Below are 11,506 nucleotides of genomic sequence, written 5' to 3' on the forward strand. Positions count from 1 at the left end.
CAAGACCCTGTCTGCCTGCTCATGGCGCTATTTGAAGGAGAGTGGGGGAGTTCTCCTAGGTGCCTTTGCCAACATTCCTCCTTCAATCAACACCAGTAGAAATAATTTAACTGGTCATTCATTCATTCACTATGTGTGGCAGTTTACTCTGTGCACATTGACTGCTGCATTTGCCTACACAACCACAGTGTTTGCATTCCGAGAGTAATTCTTTGGATATGATGTGCTTTGGAGGGTCCTGAGAACATGATAAAGTTTTATGTAAAATGTAGGTTCTTTATTTGTGATCCCTGCTTTTCCCCCATTAATTTAACAAAATAACGTTTCAATAAAGTATAGGCAGAATATGATTCTTGCTATGTTATAATCTAAGCCACCCACTACCTAATGTTAAGGTATCTCATTTATGATTCTGAGCATGTGACTTGCATTGTTTTAAGTGCAAAATATATTTTTGTCTTTTTACAGGTCTGCTACAGTGGTTATTGTCAGAGCGTTCTACTTTATGGATCAAGAAACTGTTCAGGCAAATGCAATAACCATGGGGTAAGGCTCATGTAGGATTCTTTCTCTGTTTTTCTCAGTGCAAGCTTTTTTTATTCGTTCATGGGTTGGGGGTGTCGCTGGCTAGGCTAGCATTTATTGCCTACCCCTAATTGCCCTTGAGAACTGAGTGGCTTCCTAAACCAATTCAGAGGGCATTTTAAGAGGCAACCACATTGCTGTGGGTCTGGAGTCACATGTAGGCCAGACCAAGTAAGGACGGCAGATTTCCTCCCTTAAAGGACATTAGTGAACCAGATGGGGTTTTTACAACAATCGACAATGGCTTCATGGTCATCATGAGACTTTTAATTCTGCCGTGACAGGATTCAAACCCAGGTCCCTGGGGCATTACTCTGGGCCTCTGATTACCAGTCCAGTGACAATACCACTATGCCACTGTCTACTGAAGATTCAATAGAGGTGTTCAAAATGAAAAAGGGTCTTGATAGAGTATGTAAGTAGAAACTATTTCCCCTGGCAGGAGAGTCAGTAAACTGAGGACACAGCCTTAAGATAATTGGCAAAACGTGCAGAGAGGAAATGAGGGGGCTACAGGGAAAGGGCAGGTGAGCGGGACCAGCAGCTCCTTGCAGAGAGCTAACACAGACACAATGGGCCGAATGGTCACCTCCTGTGTGGTGATCATTCTATCACTCTTGAGAGGTTTTATTTCACCTGAGTCCTTGTAATCTGGAATTCAGTGAGTGAAAGTGGATTTAGTAGTAGCATTCGAAAGGAAATTCATATGTATACTTGGAGAAAAATTTGCAGGACTGTTGGGGGAAGAGGATAGAGAAGCTGCAGATGGCACCATTTAATGCGTTTGTGTATTACATTGAGGTGATGGTTCAATTCAAGAATTTATTCCACTTCAGATGAGATCCCAATTGTCGTTAATATTCTGAATTATTTTTCAGGTTTGTGATCACAAGAGAGAATGTCACTGTGATCCAGGTTGGGCACCACCATATTGTCTTACACGAAATGGTAGCTTTCCAACAGGTAAGAATCTAACCAAATACATGGAAATGAAATGACTCTTTATGTACACAAACCTTGATATATATCTTCCAGAAGTAATAGCTTTCCACATCTATAATTAAGTTTTGTTGTAGGGCTTTTATTTTTCTGCACTTACTCACTATCCTATTCCAATGCAAACTGTAATTTTCGATTTTAAGAAGTAAGTCATAAACCTAGAGATTATTGAATTAATTTCGTCTGATTGGCCAACTCATTATTTGTTTATAAAAATTATTTTTGGCTCCTTCAGAAGCACTCCTTCTGCGCTGTAACCATTCTATGATTCTGTGATGATGATCATTCCACAACACAAAATGTATTTTAGGTAACACATTATAGGTCTCTAAAAATGTCCATTTTCACCAAACCAAAAAGCCCCAGTTACTGTTACAAATGCAGTTCCCATTTCTAAATGTGCATCAAAATTGTTACAATTTTTAGAGTATTCCAATACTGTCACATAAGACACATTTCCCACATTTTTTTAAAAAAGATGTTTATTAATTTATTCAATCCAAAATGATTAAATGCCAAATTTCGTTCCAAATATCTGAATTTCTTGTAATTTTTTTTGAACATTCACACTAATTCTGTCCTGCTCCTGATGTGGATTTCTGCACAACTGGCATCAGTGCTATTTTATGACCAGTCTCTTTTCTGCCTCATGTACTGTTTAATACCTGTTGCTGAGGCAGATGACTTCAAGTGTCCTATGGCCCTTGGATATGAAGCTGTGACCAGCCCTTTGAATGGGAGAAGTCCAGGCTCCCCGGGTTCCATTAAGCTGGTGGGCTGAGAAGGAAAAGTATCCTATTCTCCCCTCTTATCATGCTATCCTTCCTAACTTTCCCTTCCATGTGTGTAAATGTGCTTGCCCCTATCCCATTTTGAAGAGATTGGAAGTACATTGTGTGAGAAATCACAAGAGTAAACTCGTGTTGTACCACCTGACAATGTGGAGAGTTGACTGGCCAACAAAGGATTTTTGTTTTCTAGAAAGAATTCCAGTGATTTTGTAATTCTTATCAGTTTGGAGTTGTGTTAATCTTTACTCTGCCTTTTGTGCAGTTCAAAGGGCAAAGTTCATGACTGTGTACTTGTAGAAATGAGGTAATTTATTTTCTTTTCAGTGGGAAATACTTCCACAATCATTATTCTCTTGGTGGTCCTTCCCTTCATCATTTTACTTATCTTAATAAGTGGTGGACTTCTGTATTATAAAAGATGCTTAATGAAGAAATACACAAACAAGCTGTAAGTATCAAATGAGAACTCATGTTTTCCCTACTTTCGTCACTGTTACTAACATTGTCAGATAATAATAAAACCTGCAATGTTGCTCATGTAAATCGGAGGTTTTATTGTTGCAAGTGCATCTTTCTATGCCTCTCGCAATTCGAAGCACAGGATTTAGCTAAGTGTGGTTAAAAACACAAGAATTTGTTCTTGTTTCAAGCAATTCAGAGAATTATAGGCAGAAACATATTTCCATTAATATGAGCACTTGATCAAATGCATACACATGTTAACTGAAACATTCTATTGTGATTCAAGAATGATGCAATATTTGAATTTTGACTCATCAGAATTGGGCTTGAATCATCTACAAAGTAATGCTGACACAACCGTATTAAAGTGTTACATTGAAGCAAAAACCTATGGTAGGCGGTAAGGGTGGGGGAGTTTCCTGGTCAGCCATACTGCAGAAGGCAACGGCAAACCACTGCAGTACTTTGCCAAGCATAATCATGGACCAATCCGATTGAAGTCCATGGTCGCCAATGCCCTCTTAGGGCATGGTACCTGAAGGAGGAGGAGGATTGAAGCAAAGTAGTTAAATTTGATATTTGCACTTTACAAGGAGAACCAAAGCCACATGTAAACCACCACTTTTGTCTGCCATTTTTCTCTTCTATTTTAAAAAGTAGATGTCTTTTGTTTCTAATTTTGTGGTCAGCCTGTTTAGCAGAGTTTCATCCAATTTTTTCATTCTGTTAAGAACTATGGGTATAAAATGTCAGCGAGGGCTAATAGTTTTGTCTAGATCACTGTTGACCCATTGAAATCACTGAAAGGCATAGCTACAGTAACACTGTTGTGGTCAAATGCTCTCATTTTAGTACAAAACACCTTACGCACAATATGGGTAAAAATATTTCATATATGTGTGTATATAAACTTAAACATTCACCGTTTGGAATTCCAGCATGAATTTATCAGCGGTAGCACATCTTAATGCAATTTCCAGATGTTTATCTAGCAGTTGAGTGCAACCGTTGTGAATGTTAACTCCCACAATAACACATGCCAGACTAACTCTTGCTGTCCATCCTGATCACAGTCAAATGCTGCTTGCCCTTTGCCATGCTGTACCTGATTGGAACAGCTCTTTACTGCTAGTTTTTTTTTTGCTGGCCTGTCATGACTATTCCAATTAGTTCAGCTGACCACAATCACAGCTCCCCGCTCCATACAATGTTATTAATGTTTCATGGTGCTGAATGTCACCTGTATAACATACTTATTTTTAATAGATAACCAAAAAGCAGCAACCGAGTGTAAAGCACACACACCGATCAAGAACACCTTACACACACTGCTTTTCATCTTACCATTTTACCAATAAACATACAAAAAAGGTCAAAGTATAATGCATACACTATACATGTACGAATATTGAGATTGCATGCCCAAAAATGTTTTCTATTATTCATTCTTTATCCACGAATTCATTTTGCAATTAGCTGCATCTCACTTCCTAATATGGTCGACATATATTAAACACCACTAGGGCCAGGATTTCCCTGTCAGCGAGCAGGGGGGTGAGGCCCGCTCGCCTATGTGTAAAATGTCGCGGGATGACGTCGGGCGGAACTCCTCACGTCACCCTGCCGCATTTCCATTTTCAGGTTGGCGGGGGCTCAGCAGAATCAGCTGTGCGCCTGCTGACCTGTCAATGGCCAATTGAAGCCATTGACAAAGTAGTTAAAGTGATTAATGGACCTGCCCGTCCAGCCTTAAGGTTGGCGGGCAGGCCAGGAGCCCTGGCGGGCTTAAGGAAAAGCATGAAACCTCATCCACGGGCAGGATGAGGTTTCATGCAGGTTTTTAAATTTTTAATAAGTGTCAATGAAAGTGATGGACATGTCCCAACTCGTGTGACAGTGTCACATGCGGGGACATGTCCGGTGAATTTATCTGTTCTGTTTTTACAATTTTTTCAGACAAGAGCCAATCTCTCAGAGGCAGCACTTAGCCTCAGGGAGATGAGTGCACTCTTTAGTGCATGCACGCGAAAGAGCGCACTCCCAGCTCAAGGAATGTCCCCCCTGCACCCGCACAGGGAGCACATAGTGTTTCCTTGCAGATATCATGCTGGGCGGGCCTTAATTGGCACGCCCACGTAAAATGACAATTAGGGGCGCCGATCGGAGGTGCGCCTCCATGCACCCACTCCTAAACTTGCCCCCAAACGGGGGGAATGTTCTGCCCTAGATCTTTCCTCAATGGTAATATTTTGAACTCTGGCTGGAAAAAATGTGAAGGGGAAGTGTTGAATTTGCATTATGCAATATTAGCATTGGAAACAATTTATCTAGCCACTGTTAAAATTAAAGTATTAACTTGTTTACATTAGAAAAATAATGCCTTCGTTAAAAAGTAGCAGTCATTGGAATTGCATTCAACACCTTCAGTTTCGCCCTGTGAGGGTGCAGTAATCCAACAACAAAATTGCCTTGGCTATGATACCACTCCCAAAATAGAGAGCAGGTCAAATCAACATTAAAATTGATGATTCATTTGGGTTTAAATGTTCTACATAAATTTTCATTTCAATTTCATTGCAGACCAACAAAATCTAGTTCACCACGTGGCTTGTCAAATCCAATATTTGAACGAAAAGACAGAAGCAACTCTAAAACCGTGTATCTTAGCAACAGGAGTCCACATGTAAAACATTCACTACTTGTTGCCTCAAACAATGATCAACGATTGCAGATTACGGTGATACCCAACCGTCCACCACCTCAGGTAAATGCATCAGCATGATATTTTCAACTCTCTCCTGTTAGTTACACTGCCACTTCTAATATATTTAATCATAGGCCGGGATTTTCCAGCCCTGTCACGGGTGGGACCCACCGCGGGCGAGGCAGCGCCCCAGCCAGAGCTCCATTGACTTGTGACAGGACTGGTCGATCCCGGCAGCGGACCGGTCAATCCCGGCAGCGGACCGGTCGATCCCGGCAGCGGGCCGGTGTGGAAAATCCCGCCCATTGTCTGTTTCCATTACACAGTTACAACCTGTATCAAATATCAATGTGTATTCTTCTACATCTTCTGAAAGTCCTTCAGTTGTCCTTTCAAAACTGCTTCCCATTCTAAGGAAGCTTTTAAAATGTCTCTTTTTATACTCCTGCCCAAGAAAGAAGAATAAACTTGTTCACTGACGAGCAATCCTTTTATCACTTCCAGTTTGCAACCCTTCACACTTTTTTTTTTGTTGGTCTCCTACTTTATCAATTCAACCTTAGGCGTTGCTCTTGTGAGCTTTCTTCTCTTGTTCCTCAAGTTACAAATATGCCACTCATGTTTCCCCGCCTCCCTACGATAGAAATCAAGATATTGCATTCAGCACCTTGAACAACAACTTTTGTATAGCAAGTTTTTATAAAACTTCTCAAGACATTTCACATGTGTGTTATCAGACAAAATTTTATACTGAACCACATAAGGGTGATCAAAGATGTAGGTTTCCAGGAATGTCTTAAGGAGGAGATTGAGGTGGAAAGGTTTTGGGAGGGAATTTCAAAGTTTGGGGCACAGCTTCCAATGGGGAGGTGAAAGAAATCACATATGCACAGAAGTCCAGAATTGGAGGAATGCAGAATTCTCGGGAGGTTACAGAAAGAAAGAGGGGAGTACTGAGAGATTTGAATATAATCTAAGAATTTAAAATTTGGGGCATTGCTGAACTAGGAATCAATGTAAGTTAGCGAGTACAAGCGTAATGAGTGAATTGGTGCGAGTCAGGTTACGAACAACAACAACTTTCGATGAGCTGAGCTTTATGGTGAGTGGGAGTTGGGAGTCCAGACAGAAGAGTGCTATCATCGTCGAGTCTACATGGATGAGGGATTCAGCAGCTGTAAGGTGGAGTCATGTGATAATACAGAAGTGAAATTAAGCGGTTTTGGTCATGGAGAGGATAGAGAGTCGGAAGCTCAAATCACGTTCAGATAGGATAATGAGATTGCAAACAGTCTGATTCGGCCCTAAGAGAAGTGACCAGAGATGGGAATGGAATCAATGGCCATCAAACTCCTTACTTTGTTCAGTCTTCCTTTTCTCCTATAATTCAAGCTTTCAATTTGCAAACTTGCCATCACCTGATTTCTCTCTTCATACTTGATGATATGCTGGACTTAGGGGCTTTAGTGCTACACTTGCACTTTAACATTGAGAAGTATAAACTCTGTGGAAGGAACAGGTATGATGGGCCAAATGACATCTTCTCATTTCTTCCTCAAAGATTTTCTTTAAAACTCAAGATACTTGGCTGCATTCTAATGTTGCTTTCCTCTTTAAAATAAAAGTGAGGGCAACATCCATTCCAGTTATTTACAATACTTACCCTGAGGTAGTAGAATTGTCCCCCACACACACGCCTATAAGGTGGAATTTTATAGCCCAGTCATGGCGGGAACGGGGCTGTAAAATGTGATGAACCATTCAAAATCCGTTGACTTCAGCAGGACCATAAAATCCCGCTGCTGTAAAATTCCACCCATAGTTTTCTGATGGCAAATCTAAATGGGATAAAAATGGCTAAGAAGTCTCTATCATACTTTCTGTTTACATCATAAATGCATAGAACAATAAATGTTATTGCTTAGAAATCATTTGAAAATAATGAGAGTAATAAGATAAATTATGTAATATAAAATTTGATCTGGGAAAGTGTAGTAATTGGCTTATGGCTATTGTTACACCTATGATTGTGGAGCCATTTTAATTGGTTACTTTAAGCCTATTCATTGCTGTCAGTGTAGTCATTTAAGTTGCTTATAGAGAACTGGTGAATGATCTGGGAACCTCAATATTAAGCTGTTTCTGCTCAGTCTTATGAAAAACCAAGGTTTCAACCATTGGCCTAAGTTGGTTTGATTTGTTTTTGTTTCACTTTATTTCCTTGTAGCCTTCAAAACCAGCTCCTCTTAAGAGCTTTTCTACAAGCATTACAGCAAACCCATTGCAGGTATGATAATTTCACATATAATTTATTATAAATACGTACTGGCTTTTTTTTTTGGTAAGCCGTTGTTGATTTTATCACTTGATAAACCTGTACTTATTGCATCATAATCGTTTTACTACAATAAAAAACAAAAAATGGTGGAATTACTTAACAGATAAGACAGTATCTGTGGATTTAGAAACAAGAGTTAATGCTTCAGTGGATGATCTTTCATCAGAACTTATTTCAGATTTCCAGCATCCATGCTATGGCAAAATCAAAAGGCCCTAAACTATTGCCAAGAAATTTCACTGCATCACTTAAAAGAAAATAAAACAGGTTATTTGCAAGAATTTCAAAACTGTAGTTTAATATTTTTGGATAAAGTTATAAACTGCTTGTGTTTCACTCAGTTTGTGATGACCTAGATGCTGCAGTAAGATTACTGCTTTATAACCAATTGGATATCTATTATTATCTATTTAAGTGAATATTTGCTTCCGTACTTCCTATATATCATGCATCCTGGATTCAACATTGGTTTAAGCAGTTGGGGGAAAAACTACAATAAATAAAAACAGAAAATGCTGGAAAATTTCAGCAAGTCTGGCAGCACCTGTGGAGAGAGAAAGAGTTAACGTTTTGAGTCCTCAGAGCCGAAGAGAGGTAGACATGTGATGGGTTTTATACTGTTGAAGAGAGGGGGGGGTGGAACAGGTGAAGCAAAATAGAAGGCCAGGAATAGGTGGGAGCTCAAGAGAGATTTGACAAAGATGTCATGGACACAAGACAAAGGGAGTGGTACTGATAGTGTTTAAAGACTAAGTCAGGTGTTAATGGTGGCATAAAGTTCAGATAACAGAATGTGTTAATAGCAGAGCAATGGTCAGCATTCTCTGAAAGCAAAACATAAGAACAAGTGACATGTGGGTCCTGTGGAGGGGAGGGTGCATGTGTATATATGTATCAAAATGGAGGGCAGAGTTCATGGTCTGAAGATGTTGAACTCAATGTTAAGTCCAGAAGGCTATAAAATGCCTAACCTGAAGATGAGGTGCTGTTCCTCCAGTTTGTGTTGGGCTTCACTGGAACATTGCTGCAGGCCAAGGACAGAAATATGGCCATGAGAGCAAGATGGTGAATTGAAGTGACAAGCAACAATAAGGTCGGGGTCATGCTTATGGACTGAGTGAAGCTGTTCCGCAATGCAGTAGACTAAACTGAATGAAGTGCAAGTGAATTGCTGTATCAGAAAAACTATAATTTTACTATTCCCTATTGACTGGTCTTCTCTCACCACCCCACACACTTCCCCTCAAAGAGAAGATTTGCATGAGTGATTCATAAGCAGAGCACTTTATTCACATTGCCTGTGTATTAGCCCATCAATCCAGCCATGTTGTAAAGAACCCTGATGGCCAAAATCATACCTTTGTGCAAGTTTAGCTGGCTTTATTGCAATTATTTTTGTCAAACAAGATTATTCTGTACAAATTAGAACAGAAAATTTAAAATTTTCATTTTGACTCTAGAACAAAATTGAAAAACCAAGTGCACCACCTCTAGTCCCTTCTTCCAAACCATTTCCATCTCTATGTCTACCGGTAAGTGTTGAGTATAGTCCACTTGTTTAGTTATACTTTGGTATTCGGTTGTAAAGTGTGATTTAAGGCAAAGAAATGAGGATAACACTCAACTGTAAATATTTGGTCCCTTGTGCTTATTAAATATCTCATACCAAATGAATGAAGTATCACCAGAGTAAGTAAGCAGACATGACCTTTTCAAATTGGTGATGTAATTTCATCATTTCTTTATGTATGTTTAAACATAATGGGCTTATGTGGCAGGAAACAACTCCATGTTTTTATAAACTCAGATTAAAATATTGGTCCATGATTTGTTGTCAAAATAGCATGAGACTAACAGCATTCTATTATTTCTGTGCAAATGCTACAGCAACTTCAGATATGTGATTAAAAGCAGAAATCCAGTGTTCCTGTCATAATTGTGCCACTCCATATTTTGCTTTGCAAAAACATCTCACTATTGCCCTCATCAGTGAAATATATTGAACAGGGTGGAGTTCCTGTCTTTGAGTGGTAGATATGAACCAAACTAGCCACAGAAAATTAAAGGCAGAATTTTTAGGTTGGCTTGCGGGTGCCCATCCAACCTGATCGGATGCAAAATCGCGCGAAATTTCAGTCGGCGGGCACGCACGAAAGTCGGAAGCACACCCACCGACAATTAAGAAGCCTTTTAAGATTATTAAAGTTGTAATTGTCTCTGATTTTTCGTGGTCGGTCCAACCTTACGGTTGACGGGGCGAATCAGCCAGGCGGGCTTTGTATTTTTCATGAAACTTCATCCAAGGGCGGAATGAAGTTTCCGTTATTAAATAAAATTAAAAGAAAAATTTGTGGACAGCATTTTTATCACGTATATGCTCAGGTGACTGATTGTGATGTTTGCACATTTTTTTTTCCTCATTTTACAAACTTTATTTAACTGTTTTAAAGTCTTCAGCTCTCTGACTTCAGGGAGCTTTCATTTAACGCTAGCCCACATCTGTGCTTACGTCAGCGTCCACCCTCCTCCTGCCCCTACCCCAGCATCGCTGAGCATTTCAGCACACTGGCTGGCCATTAATTGGCTAGTCAGCATGAAATCGCGGTCGGCGTTCCCCGGCCAATCCCGGACCTAATGTTCGTTTGCACCCACCCACCGACCTCAAAATCCTGCCCTAAGTGATGTCCACTTCAATCTAAGTACCCCTTTAATGATATATGTTTATTAGTGATAATCAACCTCTCTGGCCCTGAAAATGAACTATTATAAGTGTGATATCTCATTCCTTCAGGTTCTAATTGTTGTTGAACATATTAAATTGTAAAGTTATATTTTTAAAAAAAACTTTTCCTTTCTATTTTCTCACTCTCATTCACTCTCCCTCTCTCTCTCTCTCAAGGCGAGAGGCCTGGGGTTGGGGGGGAATATGCCAAGAAGAGACAAGGTGGAGAGACAAATAATCCTGGGATTCTTCAGTATACCTCTTTGTATCTAGTTACAAAGTATAGCCTCACCTTCTCGCTTAGTCAGGGATCAATGTTCATGAGCTCAAAATTGGTATTTTACTTCAGAAACAAGCAAAGTGAAACTGAGAAATGAATAACAAGGTTCCTGGATGTACTTCTGACAATTATTTTAATGACTTTTTTTTAAATGTATATATTGTCATATATCTATCTATAACAAGATAACTTTATGCAAGTGTGCATTTCCTGTGCATCACACTTCAGAACACATTTGAGATTTTAAAAATTCATTCATGGGAAGTGGGCATTGCTGGCAAGCCCACTTTAATGCAATTGGCAAAGTGGTTGTGAGCCACCTTCTTGAAGCACTACAATCTGTGTGGTTTGGGCACACCCACAGTGCTGTTAGGGGTGTAACATGATATCTAAGAAATGTTTAAATGCCTCTTTATTTTGGTGTGCTCAGAGGGTGAAAATTGTAGCCACATTGTTGTTACTGCAAATCAAGTCCTTAAATGGAGATGGGAAGGTAAGTTGCATTTATGCAGTTAAAGCTAAGACATCTTCTTCATACATGAAATGTTTTTGATTTTCTGCTTCCAGGCCAGACCTCCTCCTCCTCCTCCAGGAAAGCCATTGCCAGGACTGAAGAATAAACAGG

General features: G+C 39.7%; 1 protein-coding gene across 1 annotated transcript in view; it reads left to right on the plus strand.

The window, feature by feature from the left end:
• The window catches only part of adam8a (ADAM metallopeptidase domain 8a), a 39,428-nt gene that overhangs the window by 23,490 nt on the left and 4,432 nt on the right, over positions 1 to 11,506 (plus strand). The window contains exons 17-23 of the mRNA XM_078530765.1: positions 469 to 546; positions 1,464 to 1,548; positions 2,700 to 2,823; positions 5,418 to 5,601; positions 7,769 to 7,828; positions 9,340 to 9,411; positions 11,449 to 11,505. Of these exons, the coding sequence (XP_078386891.1) occupies positions 469 to 546; positions 1,464 to 1,548; positions 2,700 to 2,823; positions 5,418 to 5,601; positions 7,769 to 7,828; positions 9,340 to 9,411; positions 11,449 to 11,505 (660 nt within the window). The remainder of the gene's footprint in view (positions 1 to 468; positions 547 to 1,463; positions 1,549 to 2,699; positions 2,824 to 5,417; positions 5,602 to 7,768; positions 7,829 to 9,339; positions 9,412 to 11,448; position 11,506) is intronic.

Source organism: Cetorhinus maximus, chromosome 27, assembly GCF_964194155.1.
Source record: "Cetorhinus maximus chromosome 27, sCetMax3.hap1.1, whole genome shotgun sequence".
NCBI classification, from domain to species: Eukaryota; Metazoa; Chordata; class Chondrichthyes; order Lamniformes; family Cetorhinidae; genus Cetorhinus; species Cetorhinus maximus.